Here is a 20,906-nt window from a genome sequence, read left to right on the forward strand (position 1 = left end):
CAAGTCAATGGCTGCATACCAGGTACTGGGAGATGTGTTAATTTGCTCAAGCAATGAAACCACATCTGGTACAGCAGCTGCAATTGGAGTCACCAGTTGGTTAAGCTTACAATAATCCACTGTCATTCTCCAATATCCATCTGTCTTCCGCACAGGCCAAATGGGAGAGTTAAATGGGAATGTGGTGGAAAACACCACCCCTGCATCTTTCAAGTTCTTTATAGTGGCACTAATCTCCTCAGTCCCTCCAGGGATGTGATGTTGTTTTTGATTTACTATTTTTCTAGGTAGGGGCAGCTGTAATGGCTTCCATTTGGCCTTTTCCACTATAACAGCCCTCAGCCTACCAGTCAGGGAGCCAATGTAGTGGTTCAGCCAGCTGCAAAGTATGTCTATGCCAATTACGCATTCTGGCACTGGGGAAAGGACCAGGGGATGAGTACAGGGACCCACTGGTAAAAGACTAGATGTTTGCCCTCTAAGACTGAAAACAAGACACATAAGCCCACTCCAGTGCAATAAAGGAAAAGAGAGGTATAGATTAGAAATGAAAAAATAAAACTGACCTTATTTACAAACAACATAATTGTCTATGAAGAAAATTCCAAAGAATCTACAAAAGGATCCTAGAACATATAAGTGAATTAAACAGATTGTAAGATACCAGATCAATATACCAAAAAATCAATTAGGCTGGGTGTGGTAGCTCAACACTTTGGGAGGCCGAGGCAGGGAGATCACCTGAGGATGGGAATTCGAGACCAGTCTGACCAACAGAGAGAAACTGCGTCTCTACTAAAAATATAAGATTAGCTGGGCATGGTGGCACATGCCTGTAATCCCAGCTACTCAGGAGGCTGAGGCAGGAGAATCACTTGAACCCAGGAGGCAGGGGTTGCAGTGAGCCAAGATCATGCCATTGCACTCTAGCCTGGGCAACCAGAGCAAAACTCCATCTCAAAAAAAAAAAAATCAATTATATTTCTATATTCTAGTAATGAACAGCTGAATTTTCAATTTTATAAATTTTTTTTATAAATATGACTTACAATAACTTCAAAAAGTTAAAATGCTGAGTATAAATCTGTCAAAGCCTGTGTAATATCTGTATGCTGCAAAATAAAAAACACTAATGAAAAAAATCAAAGACGACCTAAATAAATAGAGACACATACCATGTTTATGAATTAGAAAATGCAATATAGTCACAATATCATTTCTCCTCCAAAATGATCTATAAATTCAGTTCCATTTCAATCAAATTCCCAGCATTACTTTTTCCACCTGAGAATTGGAGTCTTGCTGTCACCCACATGGAAATGCAGCAGCATAACCATGGCTAACTGCAGCCTCAAACTCCTGGGTTCAAGCAATCCTCTTGCCTAAGCCCCTGAGTTGCTAGGACTACAAGCATGCACCACCATGCCTAGCTAATTTTTTTGGATGACTTTTTTTAAATATAGAAAACCCAATTGTACTCCTTTATATTTGCCATAGTACTATTATACTCTGTCACAGATTATTATATAATGATACATATAGAAAAATCCCTTGTATTTTATAATGACTAAAAATAACAAGTTTTAGTAATATAACAAAAAGACTTTTTTTTTTTTTTTTAGACAGAGTTTTGGTCTGTCACCCAGGCCAGAATACAGTGGTATCATTTTGGGTCACTGCAACCTCCACCTCCTGGACTCAAGCAATTCTCCTGCCTCAGCCTCCTGAGTAGCTAGTACTACAGGAGTGTGCCACCATGTCCAGCTAATTTTTGTATTTTTTGTAGAGACAGGGTTTTGCCATGTTGAACTCCTGCACTCAAGCCATCCACCTGCCTTGGTCTCCCAAAGTGCTGGGATTACAGGCCTGAGCCACAGTGCCTGGCCCATACAAAGACTTGTAAAATAGTCACCGAATGTAAGTCATTGTTAAGTAATTTCATGTGATACATAATTGAATATTAAGAAAAATGAGAGGAATGCAGACCATAAAAAGTAAAATATTCAGAACCTATATCCTATGGCAAAAACAAAAAGGAAAATATAACAGAAAAAACTTATTTTAAAACTACGTGTGGCCATGCATGGTAGCTTACGCCTGTAATCCCAGCAATTTGGGGGACTGAGGCAGGAGGATGGGCTTGAGCCCAGGAGTTTGAGAACAGTTTGGGTATCATAGGGAGACTTCATCGCTACAAATAATTTTTAAAATTAGCTGGGCGTGGTTGAACACACATGTGGCCTCAGACAGGAGACTAAGGCAGGAGAATTGCCTGAACCCAGGAAGTCAAGGCTACAATGAACCATGATTGCACCACTGCATTCCAGCCTGAGCAGCAGAGTGAAACCCTGTCTCAACAAAATTAAAATGAAAACTATGTGTAAAGGCAAGGGAACTAGACAAGCCAAACAATTTTGAAAAAGAAGAATAAAGCTGAAAAAAATCACACAATGTGAATTTAGACTTAACAGTAAATCTGCGTGAATCAAGACAGTGTGGTACTGACAAAGTGATAGACACATAGGTCAATAGAACAGAATGGGGTCCAGAATTGGACTCTACTTACTTGTTATACAAATGTGATTTTTTTCTTTTTTTTTTTTTTTACAAAGGTACATAGGCAATTCAAAGGAGTAAAGACAGCTTTCAACAAATAGTTTCAGAAAATGGTGGCTCACTTCTGTAATCCCAGTGCTTTGGGAGGTTGAGGCAGGAGGACCCCTTGAGCCCATGAGGTTGAGGCCAGCCTGGGCAACATGGCAAGACCTTGTCTCTGCAACAAATAATTTTTGTTTTGTTTTATTTTGTTTTGAGATGGAGTCTCTGTTGTCCAGGCAATGGTGCCATCTCGGCTCACTGCAACCTTTGCCTCCTAGGTTCAAACAAGTCTCCTGCTTCAGCCTCCCAAGTAGCTAGGACTACAGGTGCATGCCACCACGCCCTGCTAATTTTTGTATTTTTAGTAGTAGAGATGGGGTTTCACCATATTGGCCAGGCTAGTCCTGAACTCCTGACTTCAGGTAACCTACCCACCTCGGTCTCCCAGAATACCCAGATTGCAGGCATGAGCCACCACACCTGGCCTAAATAATTTTTTTGAACGAGCCAGATATGATGGCATTCAGCTATACTCCTAGCTGTTTGGGAGCCTGAGGCAGAGAATCACTTTAGCCCTGGAGATTGAGGCTGCAGTGATCTATGATCACACCTCTGCACTCTAGCATGGGCAACAGAGTGAGACCCTATCTCTGAAAAAGAAAACTTACAAGAAAATCTTAAGGACTTTGACTTAGGCAAAGTGTTCATAGATATAACATCAAAAGCACAGTCCATTTTAAAAATTGGATAAATTAATCTTCTACAAAATGAAAAACCTTTGCTCTGTGAAAGACTATTAAAAGAATGAAAAAAGCTACAGACAAAAATATTCAAATCTCATATATAACAAAGACCTTGCATCAAGAATATAAAAAGAATTCTCAGGACTTAACAGTAGGAAAACAACAACCCAATTTTTGAAAATTGGTGGAATAATTTGAAGAGACACTCACTAAAAGCGATATAGAGATGGTAAATGAGCACATAAAAAGATTCTCGGCTGACACGGTGGCTCACACCTGTAATCCTAGCACTTTGGGAGGCCGAGGCAGGTGGATCACAAGGTCAGGGGTTCAAGACCAACCTGGCCAACATAGTGAAACCCCATCTTTACTAAAAATACAAAACTTAGCTGGGCATGGTGGCACATGCTTGTAATCCCAGCTATTCAGGAGGCTGAGGCAGGAGAATTGCTTGAACCAGGGAGTGGGGAGGTTGCAGTGAGCTGAGATAGTGCCATTGTACTCCAGCCTGGCAACAGAGCGAGACTCTGTCTCAAAAAAAAAAAAAAAAAGAGAGAGAGAGATTCTCATCAGGAAAATGCAAATTAAAACTGATGAGAAACCACTATATACCTAACAGAATGGGCAAAAAGGGGAAAAAATGCCATTATCAAATGCTGGGAAGGATGAGAAGCATCTAGAACTCTCATATGTTATTAATGGCAATGCAAAATGGTATAGCTACTCTGGAAAACAGTCAGGCAATTTCCAATAAATTTAAACATATACGTGCCATATGACCCAGCAATCCTACTCTTATGTATTTACCCAGGGCAAATGAAAACATATGTTTACATTACAAAAACCAGCTCATGAATGTTTAGAGCAGTTTTTACTCATAATTACCAAATACTGGAGATAACCTGAATGTCCTTGAATAAATGAATGTATAAACTTTGGTACAACTATTAATGGAATGTTACTCAGCAATAAAAAGGAATGAGCCAATGATACATGCAGCTACATGAATGAATCTTAGTGACAAGCTAAGTGAAGAAAGCTAGACCCAAAAGGTGACATACTTTCTGGTTCCATTTAAATGACATTCTGGGAAAGGTAAAACTATGGGAACAGAGAAGAGCTGGGATGAAGGAAGGGTTTCACTGAAAGGACAGCAAGAAGGCCTTTTTGGGTGGTAGAATTGTTCTGTATTCTGACTGTGGTAATGGTTACATGAAATTGTACATGTATTAGAACTGTATATTCAAAAGATCCATTTTTACTATATATAAAATTTTTAAATAATTTTAAAATAGTAGGAATTAATATAGTTTATACTTCATCTCACTTCAGATAAGATCTAAAATGATTTCCTTTAACTGTAAGGCATATGGCTAATTATGCTAAGCTAAATATAAACCCTAAGAAGATTTGCTGCCAGATCGTATTTACAATCTGGCTAAAAGGCAAGCCCAAATCCTTGAAAAACTGGTTACCTTAATTTCTCCCTTTTTAATCCTTTTTATATTCTCTCTTCCCTCTCAGCTCCCTGATTGTCTTCCTCTTTCTGGTTCCCTCCTTTTCTGTTCCTTTGTCTTTATCCTAACTAATTGTATTTTAATCTGAAGTGTATACATTATTTGTCGTTGCTAAAAAAAAAAAAAATTAACACTTGTTCTTTATTTTTAAAATTGAGTGAACTGAACATTTTGTATCTCTCTCAAAATTAGAATATTCTGTCAAATTACTTACAAGTTGATTTTTGCTTGTGAATGATTTTCAAAATTGATAATATCTCCTCCCTTCACAGCCCCCCAACTGCCAGTTGCTCAGGTTTTCTCAAGAAGGAAGAAAAAGTTTTTATGTCACTTGTCATTCGAGGAGGCAATTCTTTCCCCTCAAAGTTGATATAACTTTAGATGTTTTATATTATGAAGATGAAGCTTTATCTAGTCTAGATTCTCTTAAAATATTGTTTCAAGTATGAAATTATACTTCTTTTGCATATAGAAAATATTTTTGAGAGACAAACATAGCAATTTTCTAGTAATGCATTCATTTTTGGAATATAAATGGGACTACCCATACCTGTTTTGAAACCAATGTATCTGTTTGCAGTCAAGTAGATATATACAAAACAATTATCAAAGAGAGATATTTAAGGTTAACTTGCAAATGGTTTGTGTCAATAAACATAGCCTAAACATAGCCATTTACATTTAAAGGATGACCAGGAATCAAGCTGAGCACTAGAAAAAGGTGACAGGTTAAGAAGGAAAATGGTTTTGAGAGATTCTATCAAGCTGCGTTAAGAAAAAGATGAGTGAAGCTGGCTTGTGAATTTACAAGGCAAAGCTAGCAAAACTTCGGTAGATTATGAATTTCTGTACAAATAGAAAAATTGAGCCAGCTCATCATATTAAAAGGCAGTGTTTTACATAACCTAAATAGAAAAGATATTTTACTCTTATCTCCACTGCCATCTTCATGTTTTCTTTCACCGTCTTTTTCGTCTTCATCTTCGGAGTTTTCTATTTCCTGAATAACCATCCTTTTCCCTTTGGTTTGAGTCTTAGATGCAGCTTCAGAATTCTTCAGATCTCTTTCAACCTCTGACAAGATTTTCTATAACATAATTAGCATATTAAAGAAAATATTTTCCTTTAATAATAAATATAACTATTCTTTCAGGTAGAAACATAAAGATGTTGAAAAATGAATAAAACTAAGACAAGGCACTTTTTTTGGTAGCCTTTGTCTGATTGTAATCATACATGTCCATTGGAAAAAAAAAATTAGTGTAACAAGTATAAAAAATAAAGAAAAAAAATCACCTAAAATCTTGCCACTCAGATACTACTAACATTTTGATAATCATCTTTCTAGATGTTTCTATGCATATATACCCACAGAGATGTATAGTTTTACACAAATGAAATTATGCTACATTTGCTGTTTATTTATTTATTTAAAATATAGACATGAGGTTTCACTATGTTGTCCAGTCTAGTCTCAAACCCCTGGGCTTAAGCAGTCCTCTCGCCTCAGCCTCCTGAAGTGCTGGGATTACAGGCATGAACTACCACGCCCAGTCCACGTTACTGTTTTAGAATAACATTTAAAATTCTGAAATATTTTATTCTGACTCTAATGAAAAATATATATATCAATTCTTTGTTGGATACATGATTTTCAAATATTTTCTCTGTCTGTGGTTTGTGGCTTGTTTTATTTTTGGAGACAGGGTCTCCCACTGTGCCCCTGCTGGAGTACAAGGGTGCAATGACAGCTCACTGTAGCTCTGACCTCCCAGGCTCAAATTATCTACCAACTCCTGCCTCCTGAGTAGCTAGATCTACAGGCCCACACCACGACGTCTGGCTAACTTCCTAAATTTTTTGTGGAGATGAAGTTCAGCTGTGTTGCCCAGGCTGTTCTTAATCTCCTGGAATTAAGTGATCTGCCTACCTGAGCCTCCTAAAGTGCTTGGATTACAGGTGTGAGCCACCATGCCCGGCTGTGGCTTGTCTCACTGTCTTTGAAAAGCAGATGTTTTAAATTTTGATGAAGTCCAATATATCAACTTTTTCTTTTGTGGACTGTACTTTTCATGTCTCATGTAAGAAATATTTGTCTAAGGTCATACAGATTTTCTCTTGTTTTCTTCTAGAACTTTTCTATTTTATACCTTACATGATTCCATTTGAGTTAATCTTTGCATATGGTTAAGATAAAAATGCATTTGGAACCAGGCACAATGGCTCACGCCTGTAATCCTAGCACTTTGGGAGGTGGCATGCACCTGTGGTCTCAGCTACACAGGAGGCTGAGATGGCAGGATTGCTTGAGCCTAGGAGGTGGAGGCTGCAGTGAGCCATGTTCCCACAAAACTACGGTTGAGGCATCAGAGCAATGTCCTGTCTCAAAAATAAATAAGTGAACCTAACCATTACAAAAAGGAAATACTAAGCCAGGCCCTAAATCTAAACCCGAAATGTTGACTTGACAAAAGCAGCTGATATTCTAGGAACATTAGCTGCCACTCAGAGACAGTGGGATAGGTAACCCAATAGGTGTATGTGGAAACTTAGTAACAATTTCTCCATGGGTTTCTCTCATTTCTGACTACACTGCAAACAGGGGCACTAAACCACCTTCTTCCTGGACATCTCTATGGTAATGTTTCTTAGCAAACAGAAATGGTATTCATCTGCAGCAGAGAGGACAGGTGTGTTGGCTCTCCAGTGTAATAAAGGTGATGCATCCCAACACAGCAAAGATTGGGCAGGTTTGCTTATAGCCCATCGTAAAGGAAGGGGGTTTCCTAAATTTTTGTTTGTTTGTTTGAGATGGAGTCTCATTCTGTTGTCCAGGCTGGAGTTCAGTGGTGCTCACTGCAACCTCTGCCTCCCAGGTTCAAGTGATGGCCCTGCCTCAGCCTCCCAAGTAGCTGGGCTTGCAGGTGTGTGCCACCATGTCCAGCTATTTTTTTTTTTTTTTTTTTTTTAGTAGAGATGGGGTTTCTACATGTTGGTGAGGCTGGTCTCGAACTCCTGACCTCAGGTGATCTGCCCCACTCAGCCTCCCAAAGTACTGGGATTACAGGCATGAGCCACCATGCCCAGCTAGTTTCCTCAATTTTTTGTCAGCCATCACATAAACCCACTGAGTGTGTGGCATCCATCTAGATCACTCTATGTCATCCTTGTGGGACTTGGGAGCAAGGGGAACTAACATGAACGTGAAGCTCATCTGCTTGGAGTAACAAAGTCTTTTGTGTTTGACCCAGGATATCTTAAATCCTCTGAGAGGCCACCTTGTTCATTTGCAAGCAGGGAAAAATCTCAGTTCTTGACACTTACCTCTACTCTTTAGGCCTGAATACAGATCCCCTAAGTGTATAACTGAGTCAGTCTGCTCAGTCAGGTAGCACATGCTATCAATGATGCTATGCTTACCATGCTAGTTACAGAGAAAAATGCTCTTCAGTGACCATGGAGTTCACCCCAAGGTACCTTCTACACCACTCCACAGAGCTCAGATAAATTAGCTCAGAGAAAAACATTGTCTACAACACTATAGGAAAGAGAAAAATTGAATATTTATCCTTCAGAGGAAAGTTTATAGTTTTAGAAAAAAAAATTAAGATCCTGCTTTCTTCTACTTCAAATAGATGTTAACGTTTTGGGGAGTCTGGAACATACCTACCTTTAAAAGCTGTGACCTAATCTTCAACATAATTTGTTTGGCAAGATTGATACCACTTTACCATAAATACAGAAACAGCCAACTACAGAATTAGGTGAGAAATCACTTTTTGTACTTACCTTGGCCAAATCATTATCAGGCTCAAAATCTAGTACTTTACTCAAATCTTCTATAGCTTCCTGGAGCTTGTTTTGATGTTTATATGTAGTAGCACGACGCAGAAGAGCTGAAATTTTACCAAAATAAAGTTATATTTTTTCGTATTTGGTATTATGGTTACAACATGTTTTGCAAATGGAAGAATCTGAGTAGTACAGGACAGGATGTAATTATGCAAAGCTCAACCACGCCCATTTTCATGTTGATAAACACATAGGAGATGACACTGAGGTAAATAAAAGTGGCCGCCTCAGGCAACTGTCTTCTCTGTAACAAACCTCTGGCCCTCTGGCAGCCCCAGGCCCCGCCAGCTCCTCCAAGGACTAAGAGATTGCATACCTCAACCCTCCACAGGCAACACATTGTGTTGCAATATCGGAAAGATTTTCACTGATAATAATCCTTTCCTTCTTATGACTAGTATTATTTCACCACTTTTTGAAATCCCTTATCAAAATGTACTATTTTGGCCAGGCACAGTGGCTCATGCCTATAATCCCAACAATTTGGGAGCCCGAGGTGGGCAGATCACATGAGGCCAGGAGTTCAAGACCAGCCTGGCCAACATGGCAAAATCCCATCTCTACTAAAAACACAAAAAAATTAGCTGGGCGTGATGGCACACCCAACTAATCCCACCTACTCAGGAGACTGAGGCAGGAGAATCGTTTGAGCCTGGGAGGTGGAGGTTGCAGTGAGCCAAGATTGTGCCACTGCACTCCAGCCTGGGTGACAGAGCAAGACTTTGTCTCCAAAAAAAAAAAGTATATTACTGACCAGCATCTAGCTCAGAATATGGCTCATTAGTGACATCTGTATAGCAATCTCTAAAATGATTAGAAGTAGTTACTTAGCACAGGGAACTGAGAGAAGTCTGATGATTAAGTCAGCTGGGTAAAGAAATTAAGCACTTTGGTAATTCGCATTTGATTTTTTTGGTAGGTTTCAATGTAAAATTTGGTAATTATTTAATACTGACAATGAATGCCTCTCTAGACCCATCATATAATGAGAACTTTGTGTAATAAGTCATTACTTTGAAAAAGAATCAAGTTTGGTAATTCTGAAAAGAAATTTTATCCGACATATTTTAAAACATAATTATAAATTTGACGAATTTGAATTTTAGTCTCTGAGCTATGAAAATTTAAATAAGCCGGGCGCGGTGGCTCAAGCCTGTAATCCCAGCACTTTGGGAGGCCGAGGCGGGTGGATCACAAGGTCAAGAGATCGAGACCATCCTGGTCAACATGGTGAAACCCCATCTCTACTAAAAATACAAAACATTAGCTGGGCATGGTGGTGCGTGCCTGTAATCCCAGCAACTCAGGAGGCTGAGGCAGGAGAATTGCCTGAACCCGGGAGGCGGAGGTTGCGGTGAGCCGAGATCGTGCCATTGCACTCCAGCCTGGGTAACAAGAGCGAAACTCCATCTCAAAAAAAAAAAAAAAAAAAAAAAGAAAAAGAAAAAGAAAATCTAAATAAAACATTTTGTTATAAATTTAATCAAAGTTGTAACATTGCACTTTAAATACAATTTACCTATTCTATTACTACGAAGGTTTCTGAAGGGAATTTTCCATGCAGAAATATTCATGACATAATGATTATCCTTTTTTTAAATTTTTTATTTTGGATAATTTGAGATTTACAGAAAAGTTGCAGAGATAGTACAAAGAGTTCCTATGTCCCTTAACTCAGCTTTACCTAATGCTAACATCTTCTTTATTTTTATTTTTTAAGACAGAGTCTTGCTCTGTTGCTTAGGCTGGAGTGCAGTGGTGTGATCTCAGCTCACTACACCCTCTGCCTCCCGGGGCCAAGCAATTCTCCTGCCTCAGCCTCCCAAGTAGCTGGGACTACAGGTGCCCACCACCACGGCCAGCTAATTTTTTAAACTTTTTATTTATTATGTTTTTTTTTAATTATTTTTTTGAGATAAAGTCTTGCTGTCGCCCAGGCTGGAGTGCAGTGGTGTATGATCTCAGCTCACTGCAACCTCCACCTCCTGGGTTCCAGTAATTCTCCTGCCTCAGCCTCCCAAGTTGCGTTTTTAGTTTTAGAGATGAGGTTTTGACATGTTGGCCAAGCTGGTCTTGAACTCCTAGTCTCAAGTGATCCACCCACCTCAGCCTCCCAAAGTGCTGGGATTACAGGCATGAGCCACTGAACAAGGCCAATTTTTTATTTTTAGTACAGATGGGGTTTTGCCATGTTGGCCAGGCTGGTCTCGAACTCCTAACCTCAAGCGATCAGCCCACCTCAGCCTCCCAACCAAAGTACCGGGATTACAGGCATGAGCCATTGCGCCTAGCCAAGACTGTTGCTAAAATTAACAGAGTTAATACATGTAAAGTGCTTGGCACAGGGCCTGCCTGAGCACTGGTATGGGGTTGGCAAAACCTTCAGTGGGCTGCTACCTAAAGTTGGGAGCCCAGCCATACTCTGTGACGGAGACCAGCTTGCATAAAACACAGGCCCAACAGGACTTTATTGGTAAATGGAGGGCAGTCCATGACAATGACAATCGCAGCTGATGCACCAGGCTCCCCCTTAGCACTCCATGGCTTCTGTCACCTCCACCACGTTTATAGGCACAAAGGGATGAACTGCATGTGAAAAAAGTATTTATATTTATTTGAATTCATAAATAAAGAAATATAATGTGTCTATTATAATGCATGTCATTGCCTCTTGGAATGACTCCTTCTTAATAGCGGTAAAGAAGTATAGAGTCTGATTTGCATACTTCAGGCCTGAACCATGACAAGGTGATCAGTCACAGGGACAGGGAATCAAGATAGAGTGAAGGTTTTTGGCAGAAAGACAGAGTCAGTTTTTGACAAATTTCATAATTAAATTATTCAAATTATTAATTTAAAATAATTAAATCATTTATAGCAGGCCAGGCTTGGTGGCTCATGCCTGTAATCTCAGCACTTTGAGAGGTCAAGGTGGGCAGATCACTTGAGCTCAGGAGTTTGAGACCAACCTGGGCAACATAGCGAAACCTCGTCTTTACAAGGAATATCAAAAAATTAGCCAGGTGAGGTGGTACATGCTTGTAGTCCCAGCTACTTGAGAGGCTGAGGTGGGAGGACCACCTGAGACTGGGAAGCAGAGGTTGCAGTGAGCCAAGATTGCACCACTGCACTCCAGGCTGGGTGACAGAGTAAGACCCTATCTCAAAAAAACAAAAACAGGCCGGGAGCGGTGGCTCACACCTGTAATCTCAGCACTTTGGGAGGCCAAGGCAGGTGGATCACCTGAGGTCAGGAGTTCAAGACCAGCCTGGCCAACATGGTGAAACCCTGTCTCTCTACTAAAATACAAAATCTAGTCAGGCAAGGTGTGCATGCCTGTAGTCCCAGCTACTTGGGAGGCAGAGGCAGGAGAGTCACTTGAATGCAGGAGGCAAAGGTTGCAGTGAACTGAGATCGGGCCACTGCACTCCAGTCTGGGTGACAAAACGACAGTCTCAAACACAAACAAACAAACAAAATTATAGATAGCCACCTAGGCAGAAATACCCACAAAGAAACTGGTAGAGGGTTCTAGAGGTCTAGTATATGCTTATTATTTTATTATATTTACAAATACCAGAAAATCTACAATAAATTATACTTAAATTTTTTTGGATAAAAAGATTGTTCAAATGCAAGCTTGAGTTTTTTGTTTGTTTGTTTTTTGAGACACAGAGTTTTGCTGTGTTACTCAGGCTGGTCTCAAACCCCTGGGCTCAAGCAGTCACCTCACCTTGGCCTCCCAAAATGCTGGGATTACAGGCATCAACCACTGTGCCTGGCCACTTCTCTTTTATTTTATTTTTGTTGTTGTTTTGTTTTTTGTTTATTGAGATAGTTCTCCTTTAAAATACATATGTATTTTATTCAATCCTCTGGATTATTAGCTACTTCAGTACAAAATAATCAGGGATTTGACTTCCAAGTTAAACTTAAAAGCAACTTGATGAAGTTGGTGATTCACATATAGAAATTTGAGTTTATCTGAAATACTTTAATGTAAACATTATAAGTGTCTACAAATGGTCTTTATTAATGCATCCTGCTGCAAATTTAAAAGCATTCTATAATATTTTTTACCCTTTACATTTCCAGGTTCTAACTCCAAGACCTTTTCACAATCCTGAAAAGCACTATTCCAGTTCTGTAATTTGATTTCTGCTTGAGCTCGATTGTTATAGGCAACTACAGTGGGAAGCACTGATATGCTCCTAGAAAAGAAACAGTTATTGGTAACAAGCAAGCCTAAGGTAAACGTAAGAATGTAGAGACACTCAGCTTAAGTTATAAATAAAACCATTATAACCTGTGTATGGGCTGAATTGTATCCCCCAACATTCATAGATTGAAGTCCTAACCCCACAGTATCTCAGAACATGACTGTAGTTGGAGATGGGGTCTTTAGAAAGTGAATGAAGGTCAAATGAAGTCATGAGAGTAGGCCCTGATCCAATAAAACTGGATTCCTTATAAAAAGAAGATATTAGGACACAGACATGTATGGACAGGCTGTGTGAAGTCATAGCTGGAAGATGGCCACCTACAAGCCAAGGAGATAGGCCTTGAAGAAACCAACCCTGCTAGCACCTTGATCTCAAACTTCCAGCCTCCAGAACTGTGAGAAAGTAAATTTCTCTTGTTTAAGCCACTCAGTCAGTGGTACTTTGTTACGGCAACCTTAGCAAATAAATACAGCCTGTCTTATCAAAAATAATAAAATACAATTCTACAAGCATACAAAATCAACATTTAAACAGATTCTTAAATATACAGTTAATAGCCTGAAAATTAACTCAGGCTTTAGAGGCATTGTGGGAATTTAAATACGCAGAGATCTGGAATCTGAGCTTTAGTTACTGGAATAAAAATGAAATTAGAAAAAGATAAATATCCATAGATTGCCTTAAAAAAAACCCTGTTGATGTCAGTTAATATCAAATATCAAATACCAAACGCATTTTTTGGAGCCAGGCATGGTGGCTCACCCCTGTAATCTTAGTACTTTGGAAGGCCCAGGTGGGAGCATGGTTTGAGGCCAGGGGTTCAAGACCAGCCTAGGCAAAATAATGAGATCCTGTCTCTTAAAAAAAAATACAAGGGAAAATTATCCAGGTGTGGTGGCTCACACCTGTAGTCCCAGATATTCTCAGGAGGCTGAGGTGGGAAGATATCTTGGGCCCAGGAGTTTGAGGCTGCAGTGAGCTATGATCACACCACCGCACTCTTGCCTGAGTAACAGAGTGAGACCCTGTCTCAAAAAAAAAGAATCTGCCCGAGGTCAGAAAGTGGTAGTCTGAATTCCTTTAATGTGAATTCCTTTAATATGATGGATACTATGCTGCTTTAATTCTTCAACAATATGACTCCTCAAAAAAGAAGAAAAGAGTTTTATAACCTGTAATAGACAAGAAACTCTCTGGTATAAATTTACAAGAAAAGAAAAGAACAGTTATCAAGGCCAACATCTACCTGCCTGAACAGGGGAGGCTATACTGAATGAATGATCCATCATATATCCTCTTTAACTCGTGTCTTCATTTAAACAGTGGGAAAACTTCTTTAGAGACATCAATAAGTTTGGAAAAAAATCTATCTTATTTCCAAAGGTGGAAAAAAGATTGCACAGAGTTTAGTGCTAAGGTGGCATTAGTGATTCTGTAAGAACAGTTTAGCTGTAACAACATTTTAAAAACCTAGTCTACTTTTCATAGGCTGTTAAGAACTTCAGGAGTTCAAATACATATTCATTGAACATCTACTATGAACCAGGTACTTTGTTGGGCCTTGGAGATACAATGGTGTAAAAATTCTTGATAAATGGGTTGTGCTCTTACAAAGCCCACATTCCAGTTATTATCAAATCACACAAGCTTAAATTATACTTCTGACAAGTACTACAAAAGAGAGGTTAAACTGCTATAAGAGCCTATAAATTGGGAGGTGAGGTGGGTGGGGTAGGAGAGAAATTTGGTTAGAAAGGTCAAGTAAGACTTCTCCAAAGAAGTAAGGTGAAGACTAAGATCAGAAGGATAAACCAGAATTAACTAGATAATGGGAGGAGGGAAGAGCATTTTCTTTTCTTCTTTTTTTTTTTTTTCTTAAATTTTTTCTTCTCCTTTAAAGGCTAGTCAGGTGAAACAGTGGGAATGGAGAAGGAACAAGGAAATCTGTAACTGGTTGTAATCAATTAGTTGTAAATACCACTGTAATCAGCCCAGCATGGGAAAAGCATTTTTGATGTCAGACCTAGCATGTGCAAAGGCCCTGTGGTAGGAACGAGCACCACAAGAACCAGAATTAAATCCAGACAGTCTACAACAGAACCCAAGTTATTCACTTCTATATTATATGGGCCTTCTGTTGAATTCCTATCAGACAGCTTCTATTTTCTGTGCAAAATAAGAAGTTAAGTCCTCTGTGAAAAGCAGGAGTGGAGCGGGAGCTTGGAGGTTTGAGAAAAGTATTGAAAAAATAAGAGAAACACAAGTACAATACATTGAGAGATTCTCACATAGAATTTTGCTTATTTATACTGTTTCAACAATAAAAACATTACCATTTTTTAAAAGGCAAATCTAAACCAGAGCAAACATCTGCTCACCTGGTATAATACATCACTGCTTCTTCATAATCTCCTGAGTTGAAAGCTTCATTTCCTTTCTCCTTTTCACGAGTGGCAAGAAAATCCTTCTCTTTCTCAGTTAGTCCTAGAAATAAATGTTATCTGCTATACGTAAACATAAAATTTAACAGAATTTTTAAAAGTTTAAATCTAAGAATGTTTATTTTAACAGAAGCAGAAGAAAGGAGAAAAATCATAAAATGAACAAAAGAAAATAAAAGATTCCCCAAGTTTAGGGATGTTTTTCTTTTTAAATCATTCACAAGTTTTGAGGATTCAGAATTTTTTAATGATTGATTTTGTTTTACATAGGTGCTATTCATCTATGGACTACAAACAAAAACAAACTGCCCATCTTTTGTTTTGAAGCAAAAAGAAAACAATTTGAGGAATTTGGAAGAAAAGGAGGAATGCAAAAAAGAAATTAAAAACAAATGTATTACAGTAAGAAAAATGGGTTTATATTTTAAATTCTTATTACATTTAAAAATTAGGTGGGTAAAAGAATCGAATTTGTTGAGTGATCAACTCTAGAAGAAAATCCATCAACTTTTCATGGAAATCTGTGCAGTACTCAAACACAATGTCTTCTAGGTTTACAGTTTTTATTATAATTCAAAAACTTTAAAGACTAAATTTTTTTTCTCCGATTACCTGCTGTCTCGATTCTTGTCTCAATTTTAGACAAGTACGACTTGTCTATTGCCGTCTTTTCTTTGTAATCTTCATCAATTTTTAAACATTCCTTTTCTACATCAAATCTTAAATGAAAGAACAATAAAAACCAAAAAAAAAGTACAATACAGGCAAGAAAACAATTTATTATTGATATTCTTATATTTGTACAACTATGCCTTTGGACATATATTGAAAAATACATGCTAAGTTTATAGTTCGAGTCATCTGAGTTCTTTCTTAAGAAAACATATAATTTAGTGAGAACTTAAACATTAATCAGATTTAAACTGATCAGAACTTTGAAATTCAAATTTTTGTTTTCTTTTGGTTTGGATGGGTATAAAAATTACATTAATTATTTTTGGTTGGTTTTATTTTAAAAGAGAATGTAGTTCGTTTTTTATGTACTAAAAAAAACATCAAAAATGGTGAGATCAGATATTCTCAGTACTCTATTGAAGTAATTTGATATTCTTGACATGTTCAGGTTTATAATAATTACTTAAGAAATTACTGGCTGGGTGTGGTGGCTCACACCTGTAATCCCAGCACTTTGGGAGGCCGAGGTGGGCAAATCACGAGGTCAGGAGTTCAAGACCAACCTGGCCAACATGGTGAAACTCCATCTCTACTAAAAATATAAAAAATTAACCGTGAGTGGTGGTGGGCGTCTATAATTCCAGCTACTCAGGAGGCTGAGGCAGAATTGCTTGAACCCAGGAGGCAGAGGTTGCAGCGAGCCAAGATCGTGCCACTGCACTTCAGCCTGGGTGACAGAGCAAGACTCCATTTCAAAAAAAAAAAGGGCACGCACTGTGGCTCATGCCTGTAATCCCAGCACTTTAGGAGGCCACAGTGGGTGGATCACCAGAGGTCAGGAGTTTGAGACCAGCCTGACCAACATGGTAAAACCCTGTTTCTACTAATAATACAAAAATTAATTGGGCATGGTGGTGCACACCTGTAACCCCAGCTACTTGGGAGGCTGATTCAGGAGAATTGCTTGAACTCAGGAGGCAGAGGTTGCAGTGAGTCAAGATCATGCCATTGCACTCCAGCCTGGGCAACAAGAGTAAAACTCCGTCTCAAAAAAAAAAGAAAATTATTGCAGTATTTTGTGGTAGATAACTTTTTTAGTGATACATTTTATATGAAGACAGGTAAAACATACTTATCCCATTCTGCATAATCCCTTGGAGTTTTCTTTTTAGTTGGTCTTTTAGAATATTTTCCCTAAAAGAATAAAATCATATTTTATGAAACATATTTAACATAAGATTATCAGGTTTTACTTTAAATGCAATGTAAAGTATTGGGCTAAGATATACAAATGGAGGACGAGTGTGATGGCTCACACCTGTAATCCCAGCACTTTGGGAGGCTGAGGTGGACAGATCACTTGAGGCCAGGAGTTCCAGACCACTCTGGCCAACATGGTAAAATCCAGTCTCTACTAAAAATACAAAAATTAGCTGAGCATGGTGGTGCATGCCTGTAATCCCAGCTACTTGGAGGTTGAGGCTCGAGAATTGCTTGAACCTGGGAAGTGGAGGTTGCAGTGAGCAAAGATTGTGCCACTACACTCCAGCCTGGGTGACAAAGTGAGACTCTGTCTCAAAAAAAATAAGATACACAAATGGAATGGATAAGAAAAATAGGTACCTTAGAAGTTATAATAGCTTCAGTATTATAGTTATTAATAATATACAGCATGTAAAAGAAAGAATTTTAAAGTTAATTCTGGGGACAATCTACAGGCTTTTAAGTATATATATAATTTTAAAACTCGTGTGAATATGATTATTACTGATTTTCTTATAATAAAAAAGTACTAAATTCTGATTCATTCTTTTCAAACCTAGGCATTGGAGAAACAAGAATTAACTGCTATATTAGAAGTGTTTTGTTTGCAATGACAGTACAAATAATTATATTAAAAAAAGAAATTATCAGCTTATATAACTAAACTGGTGGAAGGGCAGGGGTACTGCCGGATGAGGGGATCCCTATGCCCTTTCTCCACCTCTCCTTGCCCCTCCCAGTCTCTGCTCCTCTCTATCTTCTATCTCACTTTCCTTGATGGTACTTGCTTTCTTCATGTGGCAGGAAACATTGCCACAAGCATTCTGGAATTATAGCCTCACAGCTGTCTCCACCAGAGGAAAAGGAGAGTGACTCTTCTATCTTCAATAAGAGAAATTTCAAAGAAGGACTGATTGGCCAGCTTGGGTCATGTGCCCATCCTGACCAAGCACTAACAGTGGCCCAAAGTAGCCACATTCACACTGCTGAAAACAGAGGGCAGGTTCTGCACCGGAAGAGAATGAGAGAAAAGCAAACAATAGTCATAATGTTCACAAATAATCAGTCTCCCAGAGAGGGTACAATTTTTGCTAGAGAAGTACTAAGGAATATTAACTTTAAAATATTTATATAGTCTGTGGAAATGGAAATATAGCAGAATTTATCATACTAAAGTAGGTCCTGACTTGTTTTTAAACTATTACATATCTTCATTCTCATTAGGCTTGGGTTTGCTAATAGCAATACTAGGAACTATATACACTATATAAAGGAATGCTATGGAATCCTTACAGGCTCAGTATCATTTGATGCTTGAACTCAATTTCCTGCTCAGACAATGTTCTCAATGCTAAGGTGATGTTATAGGCTGAATTGTGTCTCCCAAAACAATATGATGAAGTCCTAACCCCTGATACCTGTGAATAAGACCTTATTTGGAAATAAGGTCTTTTCAATGTAATCAAGTTAAGATGAAGTCATGAGGGTGGGCCCTAATCCAATATGACTATGTCCTTATAAAAAGAGGAGAAGAGGTTCCAATAGAAGGAAGCTAGCCATGTGAAAATGAAAATAGAGCTTAGAGTTGTGCTGCTATAAGCCAAGAAAGGCCGGGGCTACCAGAGGCTTGAAGAGCCAAGGAAGGATCTTCCCTTTCAGGTTTTGGAGGACCCTGCCAATACCTTGACTTTGTACTTCTAGCCCCTAGAACCGAGAAACAATAGATTTCTGTTGTTTTATGCTGACCACTTCCTGTGGTGTTACAGCAGCTCTAGGAAAGTAATACAAGTGGTACAATTTAGTTTGAAAAGGGCATTGATTAGAAATCAGGGGTATTTAGCCAGGCGTGATGGTTCACGCCTATAATCCCAGCACTTTGGGAGGTCAAGGTGGGTGGATCACAAAGTCAGATCAAGACCATCCTGGCCAACATAGCAAAACCCCATCTCTACTAAAAATGCAAAAATTAGTTGGGCATGGTGGTGGACACCTGTAATCCCAGCTATTCAGGAGGCTGAGACTGGAGAATTTTCAGGAGGCTGAGACCGGAGAATTGCTTGAACCTGGGAGGTGGAGGTTGCAATGAGCCAAGACTAGCCTGGTGACAGAGCAAGACTCCATCTCAAAAAAAAAAAAAAAAAAAGAAAAGAAAAGAAAAGAAATTGGGGTATTTAATATTTATATGTGGCTCTCAAATACCTACCTCTGACAAAAAATATCCCCCTTTAGGGATCAAGAAATGAACACAAATTGGCTTGATTGCAGTAAGCATTTCAAAATATGTAGATATATCAAAATATTACATTGCACACCATAAATATATGCAAGTTTTATCAATTATAACTGAATAAAGAAGCAAAAAGTTTTCAATAAATAAAAAAATGAATGTGGAGCAATAAAAGTATCAAGACATGGACTCAGTATATGGGATAAAATCTAATGTGTAGAATCATATTTGGATATTTTAAGAAGGCAATGCACCCTGGCTTTGAAAGATTGGAACATGTACCTTCTACCTATTCCCATAACATTGCATATTTACTGTCATGATCCATCAGTGGGGCTCAAACTTTTCAGTATCTTGATGTTAGAAATGCTCATTCCTCAGTGCCAAAAAGAAGAACTAGTGCTCATACAAAGAATTTTCTCAGCAAGATAATTTTACTTTCTGCAGAAAGGTTGCTACTGATCAGCAATCTTGCCACAGGAGCTCAATGAACAAAGGAAAGGCAGAAATATTTATTGCTTATGCATTGGGTTCTTACCACTGTGTCCTATCTTCGTTGGTTGGAGCTGGACCTCGCAGTCTAAGCTAAACCTGATTGGCTAACAACTTAAAACTTTCCTAAATAGGTAAGAGCAATGGAGAACAAAGGAAAAGAGTAAGTTGCTTGTGAAAGAACTTAGAAAAGTAGTAACATTTCCAAATAAGGAAGGGGCATAGGCTGCGAGCTGGGACATACCTGAGCATGTCCAGAACAAATATCTTGGTTAAAGTACAAGGACATAGAATGTACTCATTTCTTTACATCTAACAGCTATGTAGGATAGGGCTTAACAAAAAGTTATTAGCAAAAAGCAAGAAGGATTTGAAGGAAGTTAGTCTATAAAAGAAACTATTATTTCTAATATTTATTATTTATTCTTTAACAAGAAGGGAAACTTTGAAGAGGAACTTTTTATTTTCTACAACGATGCTCTCACACTCTTCAAAATTATTGGTCACTGGAGTTATACAGGTCTTCCAAATATTCACACATTTCATTATACAATTAAAAAAATCATAATTTGTTAATATCTGCATGGAATGCATCATAAAAGACTTTCAAACATGTTAAATAAAATTTATAGGAGGTCACTGATTTGGACTAAGCTCCTGCACTAGGCCCCAACAGACTAATCTAAAATGTAGTCACTAGTGCTAAAGTTCCACATAACCAAAGCAAAACTAAGTTGCTTATCTGACTGGAGAAATCAAGAGACAGAGATAATAGCCAAATCTCTTCTTTAACCTTTATAAGGAAAGTAATGCAGAGTAACCTGTTGTTAAATGGTCTACTTTTTGTATTCCTTGTCCCTGCTCAAGCTACCTTA

The 20,906-nt window shown here is 38.4% G+C and overlaps 1 protein-coding gene across 2 annotated transcripts in view; it reads right to left on the bottom strand.

Moving 5' to 3' along the window:
- Positions 1-20,906, bottom strand: part of SPAG1 (sperm associated antigen 1) — a 76,070-nt gene that overhangs the window by 33,154 nt on the left and 22,010 nt on the right. For both annotated transcript variants that reach the window (XM_032248057.1, XM_032248068.1), the window contains exons 5-10: positions 17,182-17,243; positions 15,987-16,093; positions 15,312-15,417; positions 12,791-12,921; positions 8,648-8,754; positions 5,786-5,945 (exon numbers count right to left, since the gene is read on the bottom strand). In XM_032248057.1, the coding sequence (XP_032103948.1) occupies positions 5,786-5,945; positions 8,648-8,754; positions 12,791-12,921; positions 15,312-15,417; positions 15,987-16,093; positions 17,182-17,243 (673 nt within the window). The remainder of the gene's footprint in view (positions 1-5,785; positions 5,946-8,647; positions 8,755-12,790; positions 12,922-15,311; positions 15,418-15,986; positions 16,094-17,181; positions 17,244-20,906) is intronic.

This window comes from Sapajus apella, unplaced genomic scaffold (genome assembly GCF_009761245.1).
Source record: "Sapajus apella isolate SASKATOON/1434 unplaced genomic scaffold, GSC_monkey_1.0 scaffold3, whole genome shotgun sequence".
Taxonomy (NCBI): domain Eukaryota; kingdom Metazoa; phylum Chordata; class Mammalia; order Primates; family Cebidae; genus Sapajus; species Sapajus apella.